General features: G+C 34.0%; 1 protein-coding gene across 1 annotated transcript in view; it reads left to right on the top strand.

Moving 5' to 3' along the window:
• Positions 1-22851, top strand: part of GRIK2 (glutamate ionotropic receptor kainate type subunit 2) — a 347507-nt gene extending 324656 nt beyond the window's left edge. The window contains exons 15-16 of the mRNA XM_041414905.1: positions 7307-7557; positions 22011-22851. Coding sequence (XP_041270839.1) covers positions 7307-7557; positions 22011-22175 — 416 coding nt within the window. The 3' untranslated portion in view covers positions 22176-22851. The remainder of the gene's footprint in view (positions 1-7306; positions 7558-22010) is intronic.
• Positions 22852-27344: the final 4493 nt, after the last annotated feature.

The following is a 27344-nucleotide window of genomic DNA, read 5'->3' as shown; positions in this document are numbered from 1 at the left end:
GCCTGATTCATTGCCCTTAATTAAAAAAAATTGGTGTATAACATCCCAGCACATGGTGTTTCCATGGTTTGCAGTTAGATGCATGCAAGGCCACTTCACACCTCAGCTCATACCCATGATGAAACAGTTAATAGCAAGACATTAATTGTTTAGAGAATTTCCCTTATAGCTTGCCAAAGGATTGGGGTGTTCTGCAAAAGTGTGAAATGAGTTTTTGGGTGGGACAGTTTTGTTATGACCTTACACTTGTCTTTCAACATAATCTTATCTGCCTGACCAAAATCTTCACATATTCCAGAAACACTTGTAGAATTTCATTAGGCTTTGTTAATTCATCTGTTTATTGTTGGATAGTGTTAGACAAATATTTCTTTCAAAGGAGGCTATATTTGCAAACCATTCATATGTAAGTGTCACAGATTTGCAAGGTGAATTGAAAAAAGAAAGCACTGTACAAATATCAAATACTATTATCTGTGGCAAAAAATGATATAATTGATTTTCTCACTAGATGTTTCAACAAAGATATCTTTCCATTCTGCAGCTGTGCAATTCAACTGGGGTAGAGAGATAATAATGTATTATGATAATGATATTTTCAATTTTTTTTTGATTTTAAAAAGCATGAAGTGTCTGTGAAAAATGTTACTGTCACTCATTTGTTAAATCTAAGAGATGCACTTTAAAGCCGTTTATAATGATAGTTTGAGGAGTGTCTGAAAAAAACTAACCTGTGTCAAAAAAAAGATATAGCTGGAAGGCTAATAAAATAATTTAATCATGATCTGGGTATTTAAAACAGTAAAAAAAATCCATAAACATCTTCATTTTGTTCAGGTTATCTTGGTACTACAAAAAGAAACTGTGTTTTTAGTATTAAAGTTGTTATTTTCATGTCTTATTTTAATCATTCATTATAGGCAACCATTATCCTGTTTTGTTTTGTTTTATAATATACTCACTGTGGAGGATTGATATGTTTTAATCTAGTTGCAAATTAATATTTTTAAGTATGTTCTTTTCCCTGTCCTAAAACAATAAGTACTTATGGACTGAGAATTACTTAATGGCTACTGTACTTCCAACTCCCAAATATTCATCTAACTTTTATATCAATTATTTTGCATATTTATGTCTGGGAAAATAATATGTAACAAATCTCAGCTACATCAACCATCTTGGTTACATTTCAGCTTTATATACCTACATGAACTTTAAAACAGTGGTTCCATGAAGAAATGACTAGAAATTAGCCTCAGTTGGGAATGGTTATGAGTGTGAAGAAGTGAAAACAATTAGAGAACACCTGAGAAAGTGTCTTGATTACATTTAACATAAAATACTGATTTTAAGTCCTCCCTGATTTACCAGAAACTTATCTTTTCCAAGCTATACATGTAGCTCAAAGATTAATATATTTATATGTGTATACAGACATGCATATATATATATGTATGTATGTATGTATGTAAGTAAAGGTGTAGTGAGCAGGTTTGGTTTGGATTTTGTTTTGAATGTTTGCAGTTTTAATTTAGATACGGGGTAGTTTAGACTGCTAAACATCTACTGAGGATTTTTCATTAAAATAACAGCAATTTAATGAATATTTTCTGTTTACTCCATGTCTAGTATTAAAGTATTATAATCCTAATGTAGCAGAAAGTGTCTGGGTTAAAAATAAGAACCTACAAACAATTATTTTTTTCATCAAAAAGTTGATTTTGAAAATGGAGCCAGGGAATGGGAACTGATAGTATTCCTTTTCTTTCTTCGTATATTTCTTGGAGTTTTTAGAACCCACAGATAGGAAGAATGAACCAAGCTACATTGACCCTTCTTTCTGTTGCCTCCTCCCCATCCTGCTTAGAGAAGATAAAGAGGGTTAGGGAGCTGAGGTGGCTGTAACTTTTAAAACAAAAACATTTCTGTGGTGATAAAATAAGTGCTTCTCCTATAGCTAGCACCTAATACTTTCCTACAGCATGTAATAACTGTGACTGTCAGTCTTTATGACTGAGGGCTGACTATATTCTAGATTCCTGGAAGGTTTTTCAGTCCCTGTGATGTATGAGGCTGTAGGAAATAGTTTTCCATGGTTCCTCATAATCTGAACATCTACTCCACAGTTAGGTGTAAACCTCCCATGCTGTTTCTGCCATGCCCATGAGCGCAGTATGCATGACACTTGTGAGAAACTGAACTCCACAGAGTGTGTGACAGTTATCTCCTAGGAAGGAATGTCTGTTCCAAAGGACTGAGCTGAATTTTGTCTTGTAAAAGTAAAAGGAAACCTTTGCCATAGTAACAGATGGGCAGGGATAGTAGAACAATAAAAACCTCAAAACTTTCAAGCATGATATCACTAAGCATGCAAGCAGTTTGGTGGCAGACCATTTAGATTGTGGTTCTTGACAGAGCTAAGTGATTGGATAAGAGAGATGTTGTTATGTGAAGCTTAAATGATTCAGCCATTCCCAGTAGTATAAATGGTGTTAATCAGCATTCTTATGGAAATTTCAGGCATGCTTACACTGGAGTGAGACTGTGATGGCAGTATATTGCATTTACACACAAACTACTTTTGGGATAGATAGATCAAGATGGCATAATCACAACAGGAATGGGTTCATGCTGAAAAACGAACTCAAAAGAAATAAGACAGAACTCTTCCATTCTGAGTTTGGTGCTTTTTCCTTTCAACTGGTAAAACTAGAACTTGAACTGGTTGTTTTGCTCATTGCATACTAGTCACATACCACCTCAAACCTAGATATCTTTCCTGTTATATGTGGCTTTATCCTTCCCATAAATATTTTACTACTGAAAGAAGTTCTAAATTATCTAAATTTTGTACCTAGGTTCTGAATATGGTGGTGTATTCCTAACAATCTTTGTCTTTTGCTTAGACCAAGTACACAGAATATGAAATAATGTTGCCAGATAAATAGAACTGTCTTCGGATTATGAATAACAAAAGAAAAAAAAATCCCAGAAATAAAAGATGGTCTCTGTGTAGTCAGAATGTATTTTTCTTATCTAGAAAATCAAAAGTAACATATAAGTATGTTTTGTGGACATATTTAAAAGCATTAGGCAATTCATAGTCATTTCTTTTGATAAAATGGCCCTGGCATGATGGAGCAAAAAATTTCCTGGCTCAAAATTTTCCTATCAAAGGAGTTAACAGAATGCTGCTCTTTCTTTTGATTTACTTAAAGTCAAAATCAGTTCTGTATGTCCCAATATGCTCCAACTGCTTTCATATGATAGAATGAGTAAAACAGACTGAAAGTAACCAGGCAGGAGATTTTACTAAGTTAAAATCTAGTAGGAAGCATTTTCAAGACCAGTTAGATCAGCAGAATTCCAAAATACTAATCTGTATGCAGTGAAGCCTCAATATAAAAAGCTTATGTGTTCATAATTTATGTTTAAACATATCATTATGTGCATAAATCTTTACATACTGAGACTTAAGGGCAGAAAACATATCTGTGTATAGCTTCTGCAGTAACTCTGGGAGACTGATAGTTTTGTAGAGATGCTTTAAAAAAGGTGTTTTATGCAAATATTAATTTTTATTGTAAACTTTTGTAAGCAGGTAACTGCAACTAGAAATTATTGCTTCCCCTCTTGAGGTTGTTGAACTTGTGCAGGAAGGAAGAAACATCTCTATAATCTATAACAGAAGGGTTTAAAATTATTCTGGCAGAAATTCTCATTCCTGTAAACAGAAGTTAGAATAGGATCAACAAATAATTTACAGATTATATTCTGTAGATCCTCCAGTCTCAGTTTGTCATGGTAATAAATAATCAGTTGATAGGGAAATAAAAGAGGTAGAAACCAATAAAAAAGAGGGAAGAAAAATTCAGATATTTCCGTACTGGTCTTTTGCCTTTCTCTTCACACACTGGAATACTATGCACTCAGTTTTTTCCTCTGATTTTGGAAGAGCATGTTAAAAATCAGTCTCTCTTCCCTCCCTGTTCCTCCCCCTGCACATACTTGAAAGATGGGGGTTTTTTTCAACTCCTTTTTCTTTATATTGAAGGTTGAGATGTGAAGTTTCTATTTCCTCATGTTTCAGAGCTTTATTCTCTCTTTATTTTTCTTTCTTTTTTTCTTATGCTTTATTACTTCACTCTTATTCATACTAGGTATGAATTTTGCAAATTCATATATATTGTCTGTGAGTGTTAGAGTTTCTATTTCACTTTTATGGCTTTTTTTCTTTTGTTTTGAACACTAAATTCTCTTTAATGAGGATTTAAACAAAATTATATTAAACACTTTAGATTTAAAAATATAAAAAGCAGGACATGGGCTTCTTACAACACCTCATTGTAGGGCTTCAATCATCTTTCATTCATGTGATGAGAGTGATAGGGAAAATTACCTGAAAATGTCAGAAATCTTTTGCATTTACTTGCTAACATTTTTCAGTTCTGCAGGAAAAACAGCTGTTGCATCCAGAGTGTAATCTGGGTGCCTTGATCACATTCTCTATTTATTGATTCTTACTTTTTATGTTGCCTTTGTCATTCACAGTGTCTGTGATACTTTTAGCCACTTCAGGCGCTTCTGGGTGGATTTTCCATTGCTGGGACTTGCAGTCCTGTTTGTAAGAGAAAAAAAAGCTGGGAGAAAATCTAGTCAGAAGAAAGAATACTGTTCATATGCTTCCTTTGTTCTCTTAAGTCAGTATAAACAGAATTGTCTGAATTGTCTACTTGAGTCAGTATAAACATAATTAAAAAATTCCTTTTCTCAAAGTGTCAGATCATTAGGTGTACTCAATATTTGCTGCAAAATGAAAACCTATGAATTTAGAACATTCTAAGTCCTTCAGAATTGGAATAGAACTACAGCATTCAATGCTAGCTTTTACATGGGTATAAATTTTTAAATGCTTGATTTAACAGCAGCCATATATAATGCTTGTCATCCCACATCGATCCTTACTTGTGACAGGATCACTTATTAAACAGGATAATAAGGTATAACAAATATAAACATTGCAATAGAAAGGCCCTGTAATCCATTCCAGAATTATTTGTGCAAAATTTTGCAAACCACCAACATTAATACAAATACTATTGAACTTAAACACTATTAGCTGTGTGTTTCTAATGCAACCTCCATAAACTTAAGCAATTGTAGCCTGTATTAGGCCATGCTTTATTGTTTCTGTCCACGAATTCCTCAGTTAATTAATTTTTAACTGCTTCAAATAGATTAGAATTGTAAGTGTAAAAATCTGATCCCCAGAAAATATAAATAATACATGAAGAATAGATGGTACTCACTATATTTAGACCAACAGAGAGTGTAGAAACAAAATGCAAATGAGTTTAATTAGAAAGCAGCCTGTCAGATCAGAAGACAGCTTAAACTAAGTCCAAGACTATTTCTCTGAATCTAATGTTATTTAAGTTGTTGTTGTTAAATATTTATATGCAGTGTAATGTTGAAAATATCCCCAAAAGATTACAGAATGCACTTATATTTCCCCAGGCTCTTGTGGACTAATCACTTCCTTCTTCCATCTGACTGAAGCAACATGTCAAGTATAGGGCTTTGCAGAATTCCAGCATAATCAGGATGGTCTGAAATGGTGTGACTTAGGCCCCTGAATGCACAAGAGAGTAGAAAGAGTTTGTTTTCCTTTTTTATGCTTCCTGTATGGTCCAGTGCAAACACAGTTTACCTCCTAGCACAAAACATCATCCTTTTCTAAGCATAGATGATAAATGCACAAGTCCTTGCAATTTAAATACTTTGAGGATGGCTCTTCACATCTTTTATTCTTGAGTGAAGGAAAAGGTGCTTTTGTATTTTGTAATTAGCAGTTCTTTCTATGTTCTGTATTGGAACAGCAGCTCTTTGTTATAAGCTTTCTTCTCAGGATAAGTTCTAGATATGTAAAAAGAATTTGAAGAAATATAGAATAAGTTAAAAGAAATTTTTAAAAAAGTATGCATGTTTTCCAATAGTTTTAATACTATAAAACATCTTATCCATGCATTTCTTCAGCTCCTCAGAGCTGATCACAGTGTATTAAATAGTTAAACAGGCAGCATCTCTCTAGCAGATACAGAGGATTTTTTCCAAAGGTAAAAAGTTAATGAAAATGTATTTTATTACTCAGCTGAAAGAAACCCTAAAATCTATAGCCAGTAAGTAGCATTATTATGATAGAGAGAAAAAGAGGAGGGATGCATTATAGAATTGCATTCATAGCAACCAAAAGAGGGGATGCCATGCCTTTTCATCTACTCTTTTTCTCCCTTTCCTGAGATTTCTTAACCACTTTAATGAAGAGTCTTTTGTTTCTGTTTTCAAAGGACAAGAAAAATGATGGCTTTGTTCTCTACTTAAACATTGCACAAGTCTTAACAGAGAAAGCACTTCTAACTGACATGATTTACTTTCTAACATTCAGAAAATAAGAACTTTCTTCATTGCCATTATTCAATTATCAATGTACATTTTAAAATACCCATTGAGAAGCCCTTATGCACAATGTAAAGAAAAAAGATTACATGCAAAGATATGACACCAGCCTTTGAAATACTGAAATGTTCAAAAGCTACAAAATTATCATGTCATTTTAAAATAATGAATTATGAGAAAGAAATAAATCAAAATATGAGAATTTACATCCTTGTTATCCAGACACACTGAATCTTATCCTTCTGAATTTCTTGATACCTGGTACTGTTAATAAGTGCTTGCTGAAAGGTGTTTTAAGTGCCTGAAAATCTATCAAATAAGGACTTTTGTGGGTTGATCCTGAAGCATAAATTGTTTCTCCCCTGTTTAATAAAGTGGCAGGATGAAGTGTTAATTAAATATGAGAACTTTTATTAGCTTTATATTAGCAAGCTATGAGGCAACAGCCTGTAGATTTACGTATATTAGACTAAATCTAATGAAGCTCATTTAAAAACTTATTGGGAAAAATTGAAAAAATTGAAAGAAGAATGCTCTTTGACTGAGTATAATATTTGGGCATGAAGAAGTTTGAGACCATGGGACTAAATATGATAGGAATTGTTGCATCTAGTGGCCTGGCTTACTGGCAACACCAGCTGGATCAAGTTTTCGGGATATATAATTGTGTGAGCAAACAGGTTTGTATTTATGTGACCAGTGTGATTGTGTCAAGAAGCAAATGACTTTTTGACTATTATGGCTGTGAAAAGATATCGTTTTTCATGAGCTATTATTTATTCTTTTTTGGAATAAATAACATTTCATGTAATATATACCATGCAATATTTCTCCTCTGTGTTCTCTTCAGGTTCTCCATATAGAGATAAGATCACTATAGCAATTCTTCAGCTGCAGGAAGAAGGCAAGCTCCACATGATGAAAGAGAAATGGTGGAGAGGCAATGGTTGTCCAGAAGAGGAAAGTAAAGAGGCCAGTGCTTTGGGAGTTCAGAATATTGGAGGAATCTTCATCGTGCTGGCAGCAGGATTGGTGCTTTCTGTCTTTGTGGCAGTTGGGGAGTTTTTGTATAAATCAAAAAAAAATGCCCAGTTGGAAAAGGTAAATATTGTCATTACCTGTTTATTTTATATTTGTGGTCTATTTATATAATACTTTAAGCATTTTGTGATGTTTAGTGAAATGTAGGTGATGCATACTTATTGTTTATTCTTATAGTAAAGTATTTGTATAACAAAGGATGACAACAAAATATCCAAAGTTTTACATTTACAGCTTTTAATTTTTCTTCAATGTGTTTAATTGTAGCCAGATTTCAGGACAAGTGACTATTTCTCCTCTTATTCAAGCCTGAAAAAAGACAGCTTTTTACTCCTGGAAGTTCACTGCAGTTAATTTTATGGATGAAGAAGAAATCTGAAACTGTAATGGGAAACAAATTAATCTCCTACAGATAATTCTGATTTGCAAAAGACAAACTCTCTGTAGTTCAAAGTCAAAGTCTAAAAATGTCTCTATAGAAATGTTCTTTATAGGAATTTATACTTGCAAAGTTGTCCTGGTAACATCTGGAAAAGATTACATCAGCATGATTCTTTTTTTGGTGGGTTTACTACTGATATAATGTCCTGTAATTTCAAACTGACCCAATATTGAAAATTCTATTGTTAACTTGTTGTGTACTTGCAGTTTATACGACCAGAATACTGTAAATATGCTAAGACTAATAATATATTGAAAAAACTTGTAGCTGAAATTATAATTTTTTGCATAATAATTAAATAAATCTTTCTATATGTATGTGCCCATGTCTAAACCTAAAATAAAATAGTTTATTTTTTTGCTGTGGCAAAATCTGAATTTTAAACATTAAGGAAATTATTGGATTTTGCTAGGTCTTTTTGATTTTTACTTTTGAGGAGATTGTGACCTATGACAATTTTAAAATTCATGTTTAGAAACGTAATTTAATACAATCAGTAGTAAATCCAAAAGACATATTTATATTGGTGTTTTTCCAGATGATGCTAGTGAGCTTTTGTAACTTGAATCATTACTCAGAAAATTTACTATTTGTTTTTGCTTCTTTTGAGGCAACATTTTGGTACTCAAGTTTCCTGTTATAAATATATTGTTAAGAATTTTTTTCTAACACACACTAAGGCAGTGTGAGGTTTCAAGGTCCTAAACACTGTTTGAACATGGGTACATTCATTTAATTGTTGAAGGACTCTTTAGGTCCTCTTCTTTACAATACTGCAGGCTAATTCCTTCTGTTAACATACTATTGGAATGTTATGTTTCTGAAATGAATTTGTAAGGAAAAATAATACTGGTTACTTAAGAAACCCATGTAAATATCAATAATTTTTATCCACTCCTAAAATGGATATGAATTTCATATGAACAGCAGTAAAATTTGGTTTAGCTTTTCTGGACTTTTAGCACGCACTCCATTAGAAACATAGGACTGCTTTAATAATAATTTTGTTACATGAGTTCAGTATTTTATAGGTTGTAAATACTTATGTGACAATAGCAGCATGTTGGAAGTTGTGAGGGGAAGCAAACAGCAACTTTCTAATTAAGGATTTTTTTCCTTTAAGTCCTTTAGTTTGGGGAGGTGGGGGGGCGGGGGGGAAGAGTTTTTTAATGTTTGTTTGGTTTGGGTTTTTATTTATTTTTTTTTAATTTTTCCTTTATGTTTGGTTTTTCTCACATGTTTGTTCATTAGTGTTGGGTAGAGATAGCAGTAACTGGAGGAATGTGACTTACAAAAGCATTTGTACCAGAAATGTTTCGTCATCAAGTATTTAGATACTTTTAAAAGTTAGGAATAAATTTGAAGCAGCTGAGTTAAGTCAGGCTTCTCTCCTTTCTCTCCTCCTTGCCTCCAGTCATTTACCTTCCATCTCCTCCCTTCTGCTCCCACATACCCTGACATCAGCAGACCACTGAAATTTCACTACAGTTTTACTTATGGAATGAACTTAAGAGGAAGCTGATGCTTGCATCCCTACACATGGCCTACCCCAGCATCCCCTCACCCACCCTTCTTGCAGCACCTGAAGACTTTCAGAAAACATTTTCTTTCAACCTCTCCAGGTATAGCAGATCCCCTTTGCCTAGGAGAGGGAGCATCAGTAGCCTAGGGTGAGATGAGGAATCCAGTCTCTACAAGTCCCTGCTGAGATGAGTAAACAATGCAAATAGTGCTGCTCTGGATATCCTGTTGGGACAGAAGAGGCACCTGTTTTTGGTGGTTTCATCCCTTAGGAATCAGAGTATCCTTCTGGCATAGTGTTTGTCAGTATTTGGAAAGAGGGAAGATAAAAGGTCATATTAAGAGCCAAGGAAACAAAATGAATCAGATAACTTCAGCTGCTGAGTATATGGAGTATCCTGAGATATAAGTGGGCATGAGTGTTTGGTTTTTAATGTTTACCAAATATTCATTTTTACTTCCAGCGGGGAGGCAATGCAGATTGGAACTGTATAATATAGATACGGAGTTTTATAATTTTTTATGTCACCCTGCTCTTGGAGCTTACGCAGAAACAGAGATCTTGTCTGGTGTCTAAGTGAAATTTTGAAAGGAATCAAGCTCAGAAAAACAACAGATAAAATGGAGTTATTCACTAAAGTAAAAAATGTTGCATCTTGTAAGAAAAGATGGCTCAAAACATCCATGCCCCTGATGTGTTTAAAAGTCAGAAGGAAATGTATGACACTCCTGAGACTTTCTGTGAAACAGATGATTTTATGCCACCACAACACTTTCCAGACAGAGGGAAATTCCACTCTTATTGACACCTATCAAAAGCAAAGATAAGCCTGGATGTTATCAAAGTTAGACTGCCAGTCACTGGCACTTACTAAAGCTAGCTTGCTTGAAAAATATGTATCTTAAACTATCTTCCAGAAAATCCAGTCATTATGAATGTGAAAACAGCTATATATGGATTAAGTTCTGCTACCATTTCTAGCCATTCAAAACTCATTGAGCCTTCAGCAGGGTGGAACTAGGTATGCTTGTGTAAAAATAGCAGATGTAAATTTTATTAATTTTGAACTGTTATGTACTTCAAATAACGTGAATTGAGACTCATACCTTAACTATTTGTTAAAATATGAGTTCATACGCTTCCTGTAGTAAAAAGTACTAGATTCAGTCTCAATATGTACTGAAACATTAATGTCAACAAAGTATATCTGGAGTTATACAATCAAACCATAACATAAACATTGATTAAATTATTCTCTCTGAAACAGTTATTTATTTATAATTTATTATAAAAGCAATAAAAACAATAAGTACATTAATACTTGTTTATATTTCACATACATTTACAGGGAAGACAAAAACTATTGAACATTCCATGTTAAATAATTCACTACTCAGCTGCACAATTGAGTTGAGAAAGATCAGTGTGGATAATTTATCTCACAAGACACAATGACTGAGCTCTTGTAAGAACTGGGCCCAAAGCAGAGATCAGTAGCTAGGAATGTACGTGTGTTAGAGACAGAACTGTTTTACTTACAACTGCAGTTTCCACAGAACAGGAAATTCTGAATGCTGACCTGTGACCTGTATATGAGACTAACTATGTCTTTGGAGATGGCACAAATTTATCTGGATGACTCTTGCCTGAAATGAATTGAATACAATAATTTAAAACACTTTCTGCAAAATGCTCAAAACAAGTTTTTATAATGTAAGGATAGCAGGAACAAGACTTTCTGATCCTAACTGGCTCAAAAATTGATGCAGCTTTAATGAATTGCAGAGTCTTGCAATTTGGTACAATTTGGTCTTACTAGAAATTAAATGTGGTTTTGCTGTGATTTCTAAGAATCCTGAATTTTCTACCTCACACACGTGTTTTAATAATGCTGTAACCTGGTGTGTTTTGGACTGGATAACCCTTCTAGTCTTGCCTGATCCATAGTCTCACTGTTGCCTTCAGAGAAAGTGCTGGGAATGGCAAGGCACATATTCTTGTCTATGGCAGAGTGTTGATATTCCAGTTAGTGCCATGGGAAAGGGTAGGAGGAGATGGTAGGTCAGAGGCTGACCTGACTGCATTCCTGCAGAGCAACCACAAGATGGTGCTTTCTAATTTCTGAGAGGGAAATTTAATTGTCACTTTTAAATAAAATTTATGTCGCAATGCTTACCTATTGTTTAATTGCAGCCTTTCTGAAAGTGTTAAAGGCTTGGATTATTTCCCATTGTTTATGATAAAAACATCTAATTATGTCATCTACTTGGAAACATGTTATTATCAGACCTTTTTTATCTAGCCAATCTTGACAATAAATGCTCAGTCATTTGCATTTTGTAATTGCTTTTGCTGCTGAATGACCTTCTCCCTTATTATAACAGGCACCCAGAGGGAAGTGAGTAAGCAAGGTTAGAAACAGAAGCCATTTAAAACAATTACTATGTCTTTCCTCTTTTTTTTTCTTTTTTTTTTAATTGATGTGCATCAATGCATTATGGGTTTATGTCCATTTCACATATTTAGTTTTGTATAGCTCATATTATTATAGGAAATACCAGGGAAAACATTGATCTTGAAGAGCACTAATATTTAGCATAATATATTGATGATTCTCAGTTTGAGAATTTATTGACCTTTCCTTTGATTTTGTGTGTTCAGGGTTTTTTTTTTTTTAAGTATCCTCTGAGATTATTTTCATTTTCATACCACCCTTAGATAGAGATTAGATATTACTCTAAGAGTCAGCTGTGTGATAGAAACTACATGTGCACTGCTGAAAACATTAGGATGAAATTCACAACATCGATGAAGGCAGTGCCATGGATATATAGACCATTGCTTGTTGTCACCATTGTAAATTGTTGTCCTTGTGCCTATCCTGGTCAGGGTTTCTTTGGAGAGGGTGACGTTGGCTGGAGAAGTTATCTGCAAACCTGGTTTTATTGATGTAGTTGTCCCACACCCTTCTCAAGAGGCAAGGAGGGGCCAAGAGCTGATAGGTTGAAACAGCTGCTGCACTGTGCCCATATGCAGTTACTCGTCATCCTGATTTTGCTTCTCTCAAAAATTTCTGGTTCTCAGTTTGTTTACATGGAGTCAGTGTAAATGCTAACAAGAGTTTATTTTCCAAGGTTCCTTTATGATCTGTTTGTACTAGGATAAGTTTCATTCATTATGTCTTACAATGCTGCTTTTTAGAGCTCATGTCAGCCAAGTGCAAATTTATAGCTTTTCCTATATGAAAAAGACTTACAGGGAAAATTTAATAATTGCTGAAATATTGTGATGCTTCTTTGTCAGCAGGACATATAGAAAGTCAGTATTTTAATCTTTGTTTAAATTGTTATCTCACCAACAGTGCAAAATCATATTTCAATTGTTTTATATAAAAAACTTAAAAGGTTTTAGAATCCTTCTTTTTTACCATGGTATTTTATGGTGTTGTGGTTTGGGTTATTATTTGAAATTTTACTAAATTAGTTCTCACTAAATTAATTTTCTGTACTTTCTCAAAAAAAAAAAAAAAATCAGTTTTACCAGTTTTGCTGGAGTTCAAAAATATTCCTAATAGTTTAATATTTAAAAACCTTTGAATTTGGGACAGTAATTTATAATAGTTTTGGAACAGTACCAAAGTAAATCTCAGCCTAGTGATTTTTTTTCCAGGGGGAGAAATGTTCAAAAGATTTTAAAGTTGAAAAGCCTGTTCCTCAGGCTACAAGAAACAAAAGAATGTGGACATTCTTGGTAAATTGAAGTAAAAGCATTAGGATTTATATCCCAAGTAACTTTTTTATGAACCACAGTCAATGATGTAGTTCTGTACTTTTGTGTCACATTTTTTAATGGAGTAACCTCAGAAATTGTAATTTCGGCTGCAAAAAGCAGCAGTTGGGACAGGTCATGGAAGAAAATGTTTTTCCGGCATTAGCACACTGCATTCTACAGATATGCTGTTGGAAAATTAGGAACTTCTATCATCCTGTAGTCCCTTGAGCACTGTATGAGTATGTACAAACTTGTATGGTTAATTTGTATGTAAGTGTAGAGATTACGTGAATTTCAGGTATTCATTTTAATTAAATACCCTCCTGGAAACCATGTAACTATATATTAGAGAATATTTTGTAAGGAATTGTTACAAAACCCAACAAATCAAAACAAACCCTGCCCAAAACCAAAATTCAATCCACACCTGCAAACATCTTGACAGAAGAAAAAAAAAAGGATAAAAGCAAGTTACCAATGGTGGCATTTTAAAGTAATTTGCAAACAATAAAATACTAAAACCAATAATTCTATTTTTGATTTTTGATTGCAGCTCAACCAGTATCTGTTTGGTAATGGACCTTTTTTTCTGAGTTATTTTTAATGTCTTAATTGTGTTTTTCAAAAAACAACTGAAAATATAGGAGTGTATGTAAAGTTGACCAATACATAAATACATAAGTACACAAGTACACAAGTTCCATATTCCTTCAGTCAAAGATCAGAATTAAATTATAGATCTGAGTTATGGAAACATTGCATCCATTATAGCAAATATGGTTCACTTTCACTCATCAGTAGAAAGAAACACATTAGATGATTATTTTCTCCTCTAAAAGCATTTGTTCATTCCAGTGGAAAAAATGTCAGATCATAAAGCATTCATGACTTTCTAATAATTTTTCATTGTCTTCCTCTAAATATTACTTTAGCATATAATATTTTAATATAAAACATTAAACTTTTGATTTTAGTTGATCTGCTATGCTATAATTAAATGTAGTAGCAAATACAGTTTAGTTCAGCTGACTTATTTACTTTGACTTTTGTATGGTCAGCAAAATAACAACAAGCATTTCTCACTACCTTTTAGATTGAGAAAATATCCTTGACTGTCAGAGGAAACCATATAATTGCTGAGAAATGGGTGCTAAAATTTTGATATTATGTACTGCCACATGGCTGTAACAGTGTTTCCAAAACAGTAGAAAACCTTGGCATTAAGTTAATACTAACAGTCTCTCTCTGTTCAATATGATTTGAGGCCATGCCAAATTTCTCACTGAGTTCATACTATCACACTGAACTATAAAACTAGTATAAATTTTTACAGTGAATAAAGTACAGAGGACTTAATCTGAGCAAACTTTGAAAAAAAAAGGCTGTTTAGAATTCAGGTAAGAAAGGTTATATTTATTTTCTAAAACATCTCTGTAAAATTAACTATTTTCAAATCGTGTTATACAAAGCATTTTAATCCAGATAGATTGGTATCACACAGCATTAATTACATATCACCATCACTTCCTTTCACCATGCTTGGTGATCAAGAAACCTGACATTCCTTTGACAAGGATGATGATGGATCAAAGATGATTCAACAGGTGAATGACCCTTCACATCCTGTGGCTGAGAATGCCAGATCTCTGGGGACTGACTCAGCGCAACCAGGATCACCTCTGCTGAAAGTCAGGGAAATATCTGCAAAGACGTGATTGCAAAATACACACCCATTTTACATTGCAGTGGTTATTGTTCTAAACCAGTTAGGCAATGCCATCTATTCTGTTATTTATTTTCTCAGTGACAGCTACATGGCTGAAGTACTATTAATTGATCTCAGTCCTTGTTAAACAAGGACCTGCCAGTCCTGTATAGCAATTGTCCAGGGACACGAGACAGCAGTACCATGTTCTGGAAGAAGATCTGGACTGGTGTCACAAGGTTTACATGAGTGGAAATTATTGCCTCTGACTGAAACACTAATGACAAATAGCACTTATTGCCACTCTGAGTTTAAAAACACAGACCCAAATCTAGAGAAATATGGGACTGTCAGCCTTTTCCCGAAGAGGAAAAATGAGGATAGAAGATATCTTCTGAGTGCTTGTCCAGCACAGCACCTGTCTCCCTGGGATTAAATTGCCATCACTCCCCTATTTCAGCCAGGCACTGGAAGCTCAAAATGACTGCACGGTCCTGGTCTGACAATAGAGTAAAACTGTGTATCATCTGCGTGTCGATGACACCACAGCCCAAATTATTTCATTATCTCCTCAGTGGCCTCATATACATGTTGAAAGGAGAGATGACAGGATGAAACCTTGTGGAATCCTGCATGAGAGAGAGCCCTCGGGGCTGATGAGCAATTGCCCTATGACATCCTCTGGGATTTCTCTGAGAGGAAAGAGTGGAACCACACAAGTGCAATCCCTTCTGCCCCAGCCTAGGTCCACAGGTGAGTCAGAAAAACATCATGGTCAGTGTGATGGCCAGAAAGGCTGCTGGCAGAGCCAAACAAAACCACTTTGAAAAAAGCTTTCTGCACTAATAGAAGCTCCCCATCAACCACAGGAAGAAGGGTAGTTGTCAGGCTGGAAACAAGGAAAATAGTTTCAAAAGACTTTAAATGAACTGAAGTGTTTCTTTCCTGGAAGTCTGTCATCCACCAGAGTGCATTTTGTTCTGTTAAGAAATAAATTTTAGAATTTGAGAGTGGCAGAATTGTTCTTTGGTGGGGTTTTTTTGTTTGTTTGTTTTATATGGGTTTTTTTTGACACCAGTTGATAATTTATTTAAGGCAAGCTGGAATTTTATTGTCCCACTGGGAGGCACTTACAATAAACACAAGATGTGGCCTGAAGTGAAGTCCTGTGTGTCATCTAAGTTCATCTCATAACTCTAAAACTCAGCGAGAAAGAAACTCAGCCTGCAGAAAATTGTTTCAGTGTTGTTTTGTTATAGGAAGGGTCAGTCCCATCAGACTTTTGTTGATCTTCTCTGTCAAATAGCTACTAAAAAGTCCTTGAAACAACCAGTATTCACTTACAGGGTAAAGCACCTCACGCTTCATCAAGCTGTCTGGAACTACTCTGCTGGTGGTGATTTTGTAGATACTACGGTGAACACAAAGCTTTATCTGTGGAATTCAAATTTTCATTTTGCTTGATATTATTGTCTTCATTTGAGTGGCCAATGAAATTTCTGTTTCATATAAGTAACATATATTTTGGTCTATAATATATTTTGGTCTGTAAATCACTTCCTAAAATGTTTGCTTGTTCTATTTTTACCAAAATGCCAAATAATTGCTTAATTGAAAATTGAGAATATACTGGTGATGTGTTCAGGTAATTGGTGTGAATTTAGTCTGGAGTGTACTTGTGCATTATACTTGCTATGGATTTAAACTGTACTGCATCAGAAAAGTCAGTGGCAAAATATTTTTAATGCAACTATATTATGCATATAGAAATGTTTAGTATGCATATGTGCAACCATCATGTTTAAGAATACATATATAACTAAACAACCTAAAAATTGGATCATTACAAGTACACTTCAACTTTGAAATGCTTGTACTCCAATTACTGTGATAAATGTTTTCACTTTTTCTGAGGGTATTTTCTCTTTATTTGTTCATCTCTTTGTGATCCTAAGCCAACATTTTGATAGAATTTGTTTTTCTGTCTAGAGGGTTTAAGATTGACAGGTTTTCCACACTCATATTTAAAATCCCTGAAGGAGTGGCATGGGAATCAGAAAGTGATTAGGAAGGAGAGTCAGGGTAGGACTGTGCATTCATTCTCAGCTAACTTCAAGACAAAAAGCAGTCTGATTGCTATGTCCTCCTCAATGCTAGAACAATGACCCATAACACAAAAAGACAATACAGGATCACTGCTGTTACTGCTTTAAGATAATTAAACAAATCTTCAAGTAATGTCTGATAGACAAAACTGGAAGTAATGAACTTCTCAGTAAATCTTAGATCCTTTTATTGAATGCTGACAGCGATCTTTATATTATCTCCATCAAAGAAGGGAAAAATATAAACCAGCAATTAGAGCTTTTTTAAAATTTAAAGCATACTACTAATCACCTAAATCAGAATGTTTAGAGTGGTGCAGGCATGCTGTTCTCTCCTCCTGTTGCTCTTTTTAGGCTGTTAAAAGAAAAATCTATGGTGATAGTCTCATAATTATGTGTCTAACAAATGCTATTATGATTTCTAATTACCTTTCTAAATTCCCATAAAGCAAAATAATGAAAGCAGTGTAAGTATTATCTACCTTTCGTATTAATACATGTGTGCAAAACCACGTTTTTTTTCTCATGCAGTAAAGCCATGCATAAGCTGTCTAACCAGCTTGTAAGTTTGTAAGCAGTGGTAACTTTTTGCAAAATTCTCATCTTGATTTTCCATGACTTGTGAGATGTCAGCTGTGGCAAAGACTGTCAGAGGTGTCAGTTACTTCTTTATTCATCTTAAGGAGATAAGCTTTTTTCAGAATTGTTTTGTGTTTGAAGGTTAAGAACTACAGTTCTGATTAATATGATCTTTGTACACTTTTTTTGTAATGTTTTATCATGATATGCTGCAACAAAACAGAAACACTTATGTGCACTATGGTTTAGAGAGCTGTATGCTGTCCTTAAATTCTTGTAGCATTTGATTATATCTAAGATGACTTGAAGGCAGCATTTACTTTCTGGTAGCATTTAGGAAGACAACTTAAGATTTTGTAAGGGTTAGTGAAAAATCGATAATAACTGATGTTCTTGTAACATGCCTGCAGTGTGGAAGGTAAGTTGGGAGCAAGAGGTTATTTTCTTTGAATTAAGTGGAGAGTCTTGTAATATGCAGTAAAGTGCTCAATTCCATGATGGACAACAGTTTTGAAATGTAGCCTTTCAGTTCTGTAAACATGCTGTTTTCCCTTAGCAATTGAATAGAAAGGATCAAGACATTGGATTATCTTTTCTAAAATCACATCTGAAAATGTCTTCTATCTATCACAACAACAAAAAAAATTCTAGTTTTCATGTCTTATTATTCAAAAAATTTTATCCTAACATTGAAAGAAAACAAAGTTTAGCCGTACAGAAAATAGAGACTACAAAGATCAGAATTTAAATTAGACAAAAATATTTTTAATTTCAATTAAAAAAAATTAACCATAAATACTTAATACTTTCTAAAATTTATTGAATATTACTTTATTAATATGTGTGAAAACTCTTCCTTATATTTCTCAGATAGAAAAGAAGAAAAAAATATCTGAATCTTAAACTCTTACATAGCCTTGAAATGATATTTTTAAAATACATGACTATTTTAGTAAGTGAAATTTGAAACAAGCAAACAAACAAATAGAAGATATATAACAATAGTCTTAATCAGAACCAATATTTTTATTCCCATATGCGCATACAAGATCACATAAAAATTTATAAAAAATAATTTGAAAACATAAAATGGAAGAATATATAAAATAACTCTCTCAGAGTTATGGTATCTGCTTTATTAAGACTGTCAGTCATTAAAAAATTTCCCTTTTAATGAGTTTTCATATCCACGTAAAATGTGTTGTCAAGTTTCTTGAGATATCATTTTCAGGGAATTTCAGAATGTTGACATGTATCTTCTCACCTCTTGGATATTGGCTGTAATCCATTTCTTGCTGATATTACTTAAAAATTAATGCCATTTGCAGATTTTTGCAATGGTTTTGGTGGATTGATTCTACTTGAAAAGGATTTGTTCTAATTTGGCACTCTTTTAGATGCCTTGGCAAAAAAAAAGACAAAGAACACAATCTTTAAAGTTTTAAGAGCTAGTGCATCATTTTAAAATTTAGAAGGATTTTGTTCCTCAGAATGTTTTAGCTAGGTCTTTAATTCCAGAGGTGAGAGCCATACCATGGCTAGAAGTGGTGTAGTGCTGAGTTGCACCATTTTCTTCTTAATGTATTCTCTATGAAATTCCTGAGCTATATGCTAGGTTCCTCACATAGTGGAAATGCCAAGATCTTCAAGCCTTAGCAATTTAGCCTTTAAGCCATTAGGGAATACTAAATTAAATCTTGCCCTTTTAAAATATTTCAGCGTTAATTTCAATTTCAGAATCATAATGGCAGTTTTGATCTTAAGCAACAGCACTTTATTAGAAAAAAGGGAAAGTCTAAGGTACAGTTTTCTACTTTCTACACAAAGATCAGCAAAGATACCTCATGCATTAAGATCTGACATGTTACATTCAGACCATTCAATCAGGAATTTTAGCCACCTCATTCACACAAAAAAAGCTGTCTTGGATATCAACCCAGTGCACATTGCCGAGCTCTCTTCCGCAGAAATGCCAAACTTTTGTCTCTGAAGGACATGTACTTGGCTCTGAACCGGAGAAATATACCTTCTCCTTTGGATTCACAACTTAAACCTTTCTTAGTTGTAGGTGGTAAAATAATTTCTGCTGTAAGTTGAGTAGGCATTATTCCTTTATTTCAAACTCAGCAGGAGAAAGAAATGCTTCAAAGAAAGTGTATCACACCCAGAGCGAGATTATCGTTTCCTTCACTTCCTACCTGCCCATTTCCTTATTCATGCAAAGGGTTAGGGAAGAGGGCATTTGTTCAGGCTTTGTTGGATTCATGCTCAGTTCTAATTCCTAATTAAGATAACTCATATTTGCACTCTTCTGCACAAAATGGAATTTTATGTAAAACTATTGAAGTTCTCAGTGAAACAGGAGCTACTACTGAAGTCCTTCCTCTGCTGCTGTCTGGTCTCATCCCTAATCTACAGAACAGCTCATGTTTTCCCTGTCTCCCTTTCTCTCTCTATGCCTCTGTTAACTGCTACATGCCAATTGGAACATCAGTAAGCAGCAACTGCAAGTGACTTTACCTTGGAATGGTCTAATGCCTGTAGGTTATTTATAGCTGTTTACTGAGACACAAGCTTAAATCTCTCTGGCAGAAGATGCTATTATATTGACATTCTTAAATGTGACTTGTGTTCAGCCCTAATTCTCCAGCTGATGGCTTGCTGCACTGAAGAAAAGGGTATCTGCCACATATTCTTCTTTATCTGTTGCCACACTTTTTAAGGAACTTGCCTTGTTGGGTCCTTTCAGAGCATACCTATTGGATTGATAACCATGCATGGAGAACTGGAATGTGAATTCTAATAGGATCCACAACTAAGCCAAGCACCAATGTGTTTCACAGAATTTCTACTATTGCCAAATGATAAAGCTGTAAAATTTAATGGGAAAAGCTGAGTGCCTTACTGTTTTCAGCCCTGGAGGTTGGAAGCTGAATGCAGATTTTATGAATGCAGTTTCAATCTAGGTTCTCAGTGAACTAGGTGGGGTGAGATGTTTAAATATTTTCTGGATCTAATCACCAAGCTTCAGGTTTGTATGAATAATGAAGATATAACAGTTCAGAAATAAAGCAGGGTTTTTATTTGAAAACCAAATGAGACAATTATATATTGACTACCACTAATCAAAAAAAATCAAAAAATGGTCATGAGATAGTTAGAGTAATTCTAGGTGGTTTGACTTTTTGGTTCTTGTTCGATAGGTTGTTTGTTTGTTTTTCATTTGTTCATCTGCCTTTTTTTTCCTGATCATGTCCCTGGCCTGGAGATTAGTTATTAAGAGAGAAAAATGCAAAGGGTTAGAACACACCTCAAATTTGCTTTGGCTGAGAGCAATTGTCAGAGGCTTGTTTTAACTTCTCAGCTTCTGGGATTATTTAGTTAGTATATTTCTCCATTACCTGGAAAATGCTTAAGTTAAACTATGATGCCAAGCCCAAAAGTGAGTTTTTTTCTTACTACCATATGTCATTTGATACTCCAATTCTCACACTGAAGAAGGTTAATTGCTCAACACACCATTAGCAGTTGAAAATTCAGTCAGACTGAGGGAATAGAGATTTTATTTTACTTTTAAAATTGCTTGCACTGCAAAGTAGAAAAAGAGCTTTGAGGATTTGATGTAAACATTAATAAATTTTTTTAATAATACACTAATACACTTTTCATTAAGATCAATGAAACCGAATTGCTGTTGTTTTTTGTTGGGTTTTTTTGTTTTTTGTTTTGTTTTGTTTTGTTGTTTTTTTGGGGTTTTTTTTGTTTTTTGTTTTTTTTTTTTTGTTTTTTTTTTGCAAGCACATACTCCATAAATGATAATCAGTAGCAGTTTATATACAAATGATATAAATTATGGAGTAAATATCAGTTTTCAGTAATACATTTAGATTTTAACAGTGTTTAAAGATTAATTCAGGCAAACTTCCTATATTAAAACTTCATTTTTTGTGGAAGAACTCTCACTATATCCCATAGAAATGTGATTATTATTTTGAAATATGGCTAAGGAGATTCTATTGAATGCCTAACAGATATGTAACATACAGATACTGTACTGTAAAGCTCACATATTGACAGAAAATCTGCTTGAAGTAGTTTTATGTAACATATGCATCCAGATTTAGTACCTGCCAGAAAAACAATTGTACAGGTAAGGTGATTTTTACACTGAGTATTCACAGTTTGATAAGTAATTTTAATTATTATTAAATAGTAATATGCATATACAGTGATGCATATAATAAAGCCAGCAATTCGTTTTGAGCTTCAGACTGGGACAAAGCAAAGAATGACAAGTGTGCGCCAGTACACTGAATCTGTTTCTAGACATTACAGTCAGTAATTTCTTACAGCTATTTCTTTTTCTTGTTCCCTTATTTCCTTCTGTAGAGGTCCTTCTGTAGTGCCATGGTAGAGGAGCTAAGGATGTCTCTGAAGTGTCAGCGTCGATTAAAACACAAGCCACAGGCCCCTGTTATTGTGAAAACAGAAGAAGTTATCAACATGCACACATTTAACGACAGAAGGTTGCCAGGCAAAGAAACCATGGCATAGAGCTGGGAAGCCAAATAACCCAAGCACAAACTGTCGTCTTTTTTCCAAACAACCTTGCGAGAATGTTTCCTGTGGAAATATGCAACAAGTGCAAAATAAAATGAGTTACCTCATGCCGCTGTGTCTATGAACTAGAGACTCTGTGATCTCAGCAGTTGCAATGGCCAGACTCGAATCACAAGCATCATGGATCAACCAAGTTATGCAGGGTTACACTGTTTGTCATGGGTTTTCACCATTCTGAATGAATGAATGTTCCATGTGAGTTTTGTGGCTGGTTTCAAATGCAGTCTCAGTGAGAAGTTACAGGTTCCTTTTGAAGTTCAACAAGTTGCCAGAAAAGGGAGAATAAATGCCCGAGATGATACAAACCACAGACGGAGTCTAGTAAAAGTAATGTCTCAGAACTGTAGTGGAACAAGAAACCATATGTTCTTCTGAACTTCCCAGCACAGAAAAGTTGGTAACTGCTGGTAGACTGAAACTACCAAGTGGACAAGGCAATGGATCTTCCTGGATGGAAGAAATGTTAAAAGTGAAGAAATATGAATCCCATGAATACAAGAATAAATATGAGGATGCTCACCTGCTTTTTTTTTTTTTTTTTTTTTTTTTAATTGTTTGTGACACTGAACTAAGTAAATAAATAATAATTACAAAAAAAAAATTAGCTGGGTTGGAACTTTGATCTAAAAAACCAACAAAAATATTTCCAGAATTTTGACCCAATTTTTAGAGGAAAGAAACTTTCCTTAGTACAAAGGAATGTATCTTACAAACTTTAGATATAAGCAATTGATTTTCTTTTCTATAATTGTGAAAAGAGGGAGGGGGGTGGGAAGCAGTGCATTTCACATATAGAGGGTTTGCATTTTAGCCTGAATGGGTTTTGAAACACTTGTTCCTGCTACTAATTGAACTCACTGGAGCCTGTGCGATTCTCGCTAATGTTGGAAGAGGGATGGGTCACTAAAAGAAGTGAATGTCAAGAACTTAAAGGAGGACTGCATTTTTCAATACAGTCACAGTACTAAATGAACAATATTCTTGAGCAGTTTTTTTTTTTTCCAAAAAAAAAAAATGTTCAGGTTTATTTGTGGAAATGCAAGATTTCTATGAAAATAGTTTTTGTATGGAAATTTTTGTAATACTTTTTATCAACAAAATAAGAACATGTGTTTCCGTCAGGGGTGTGATGCCAAGCATGAGTGGTAGTGCGTGCGCACCACCAACGTTTGGTGAAAACTATTTTTATCATGAAAAAGGAATCTTAGAAGAGACATATTTTCAAGTTATATAATATAAAAAAAAAATAGGTGCACTACCACCACTGCTTACCATGCCACACCCCTGGTTTCCACTAAGCTGATAACATGTTGTCATGAACAATTGTGTGTAAATGGTAAAAGACACAGACCTCTTGACCACATTGTGATAAAAGTTAATATGCACTCAGTTTGCCGTTTGAAACCAATGCACTAAATTAAAAAAAAAAAAAAAAAGAAAAAAGAAAAAAGAAAGCATTAAATTTATGTCAGTTTTAGTTGGTTTGGTTTTGCTGTGTGATTTGAGCAACATATGTGCAGTACTTTGTGTCAGTACTGGTACTTAGCTTCAGCTTAGTGCCCTATCCTGATGATTCTTGCCACTAAATTTTTGATGAAGCCATTACATCACCTTTGATAATATTTGCAGGATTTGGCTCTTAGCTGCTTCAAAGCTAACTTATATGTCCTGACTATGGTGAGGTCCTGGACATAACATTTTGAAATACTGCCCTAAAGATGCTGAATCTTGCACCTCTGTCTACTGTAAATTTATTTGTATCTCAATAAGAAATGTATAGTATGGACTATATAGGAATGTTATGTCAACCAAAAAGATTATTTAAATGGTATTTACATGGAAAAAAATTTGACTTTAATCCCCCAAAACTTTAAAATACACCCCCAAATCATTGAAATAGTCATCGATAATAAGTCATCGGTGAGTAAAGACGTGGCACAGAAATAGAAGATATATAATCCAAACTGTAGAAATTATATCATGAAATTTGGGGGTAAATGGGAGGTTTGTGTCTACTACCCAGTTATCATAAATCTTCACACAGATTGAGCTGGCCATTTCCATTGTGAGCAGGGACTGAGAAAGCAAATTCTCTTATATTTGTGAGTTTCATCCCCATTTATGTGATAATAAAGAACAGGTTATCTTTGTCGGAAGTATAAAGAAGATAAAAACATTCTAAGCAATTTTTCTGGAAATGAGTAGACATACATAATTTATATTTAAGTTAATTCTTTGCAACACAAAGGGGAAAAGAGTAACTGTCATAACACAATGAAAACTTCTAATTATGATGGCTTGGAATGGAAAAAATTGGCTATTGCATTTGGTTGATGATTTACAATAAAATTTGTAAAATCATGTAATAAAATGCTGTATTATATTCAAACACACTGTTCTTTTCTCCATTGAGGATGTTGAAATAAGCAGGATTTCATTCTCACCTTAATGCTCAAGACTAATTCTCATTAAGCTTTTTGTGAGCTAAAGTAACATTGAATGCAGAATATGTCCCAAATATTTTATTGGGTCAAAGTTCCCCAAGGAACAAAACTTCTATCACTGAGGTAGTGTAGCTTAATTAAAATTTCAGTCAGAATTTCAACCTTCCATTATTGAGGGAAATATGCAAAGTAACTGGAGATTTTTATCAAAGATCAGGACTAGAAATGCATGGCTTCACAGATTCACAGTAGTATAATGGGGTTTTTTCAACAGTCATACACTAACTCATGTTGTTACTTTGTTTTTCATTAGTAATTATTTCTGTATTAAGACATTTACAGAAAATTGACTAATAAAGACCTGACCCTCAAAAGAGTAGAAAATACTACTGATAGTTTTGTACTTGAAAAGGCAAAATTCCTTTAAATTTCTTCAAATTTCTTCAAAAGCTTCATTTTCTTTTTACTGCTGAAAAAAAAAAATAAAAGTCCTGAATTCTGAAGAAAAATTTATTGTTTGGAAAGGCCTCTGGAAGGCTTTTCCTAAAATTCAAAAATTTTCATGCTGTATAAATTTCTGTACTGTCATTAAAACTGATGGAACTTGCCAGCAAAAATCAAGAGAGGATCTGGCCCATGAAGATTCAGAATCCATATATAACTGCTTTATCTGGTCTCATAAAACAACTTAATTAGTCTGCTGATTTCTCAGAACAGGATGATGGGTGCTTCTCTGACTGACCTTAAATGTCACTCTAGAGAAGAATTTTAAAGCAGTTATAGCTCAGTGAAACAGTCCTGCCTGTTGGATGATAATTGGAGGTAAAAATTAAACAGAACTTTTTTCCCCCATGTTTGTTTCAATGAAAATAGACATCTTAAGACACAAAAGACACACTATTTATATCTTCAGGTTGCCTCAGCATGGTTGTATAGCAATAGATAAGTAGAAAAAAAGGACAAAAGCCCTTTTATGTTGATAAATGTAATTTGTGGAGGACTGGTAGTGAAAATAATGAGTCAAATGGTTGGATAAAATCAAGAGATCTCTGGTGCTTTACAGTAGATGAGGATTTGTCCAATTATAGACATCAGCAGGCCTTTTTAATGGTATTCTCCTTTTATATAAACAGAAGTACAGACATATACAGGGAGTATCTGGGAGATTTTTTATGTGCTATTTCTTTCTGAAATTTCTGTCTCAATTTTCAGTTGAAGAATTCAGTATAGATTTGAAATAACATTTTCTTTCATTTTATTATTACTTGAGGCTCTGTTCATTAATCTTTCCTGATTTCATCCATAGAATGTTCACAACCCCCAAAATAACCCTTTAGTCCTACTACACTAACTTGCTAATATTTCAGAATTGAAAAAATATACTTTATCAGGGAAGAAAACATATTGTGCCAAAATCCAAAGCCACAATAGGAGAAATTCCTAACATTCTACAAAATAAAAATATTTTCAGGGAAAAGGGATCATGAGCAGAGGTAATATCATACTAAGATGTAAAACATTATTCTACAAAATAATTGTTTATTGTTTTGAGGTTAAGGATATTAGAAAAATGGGCAGAACTTCAGACACAACTTCACTTAGTCTCCAAATACATCAACAAACACAAAACATAACTGAACTACTCCTTTGAAAGAAGTGTGAGAACTCCTACTTAAGAAGAATCAAGGTTTTATCCAATACATCCCCAAATATGTACAGATATAATATTTAAGGCAGAACTGGGTGTACAGAAGTGATCGTGTTTCTGTCAGAATTTCAAGGATGTATCGGAAAACAAAGGGTGGCTGAGGTTGGCTTCTCTTAGAAGATCATTGCTCTCCAACCTCAAACATGCTAGTGTCCTGTTCTCTTCCAGTCTTACCTCTCTGCCTTCCTACAAGCACGTCTGAAAGTATGAAATTTATTTTCAAAGCCCTTTTCTTCTGGCATTCCTTTAAAAATAGTTCTAATTAAAAATAAAGTTACTCAAACACCTCATCTCCCCAGTTTGTATCCACCAAGATAAAAACATTAGCATTTCATGTGACTGTAATCTAATTGTCTTTATTTTCATTTACTACCCCTCTCTGACCCCTGCCTGTGTTATCTTCTCCTGTTGTTCTTGTACTTGCCTAGACTGTAAGCTCTTAGGGGGCAGGGAATCTGTCTTTGATTTGTTCTATGTAGCACCATGAACTATGGAGCTATATAAATAATAAAACAATGTAGATCTTCTTAAATGATGTTTGAAGTGATAGTGATCTGATTGACTGCCAGTCTAGTAATATATTGTTTTAGATCATTGCCTGAAATCCTAATCACTGCAGCAATAGAATAATCAAAAAATAAAAATAATAAAACCAACACAAAGGGGCTATCACACTGACTCATCTTACTGGAATTTTCCCTACATGGTCTGGGTATAGGAATTGAGTGTCATGTTCACATACCTTCTATAATGGCTTAAATATTTAATCAGCTACGTTAGAATTCTTTAAAAAAATAAGTAGGTTAACACAGATATACAGGATGTGCTTTGGAATGAGAATTTTGATTTGTCAAAGTTTGGAAAAGATATAATTAAGAGATTGGTTAAGGAAGGTTAAGACACCAGGAACCTTTCCTTCCTTCATTGTTTCAACCCACTTAGTCAACAAGC

The sequence above is a fragment of the Onychostruthus taczanowskii genome, unplaced genomic scaffold (assembly GCF_017590055.1).
Source record: "Onychostruthus taczanowskii isolate IOZ18803 unplaced genomic scaffold, ASM1759005v1 scaffold48, whole genome shotgun sequence".
Taxonomy (NCBI): domain Eukaryota; kingdom Metazoa; phylum Chordata; class Aves; order Passeriformes; family Passeridae; genus Onychostruthus; species Onychostruthus taczanowskii.
Note: the sequence above shows the minus strand (reverse complement) of the source record. Positions and strands in the feature narration are given on the sequence as shown.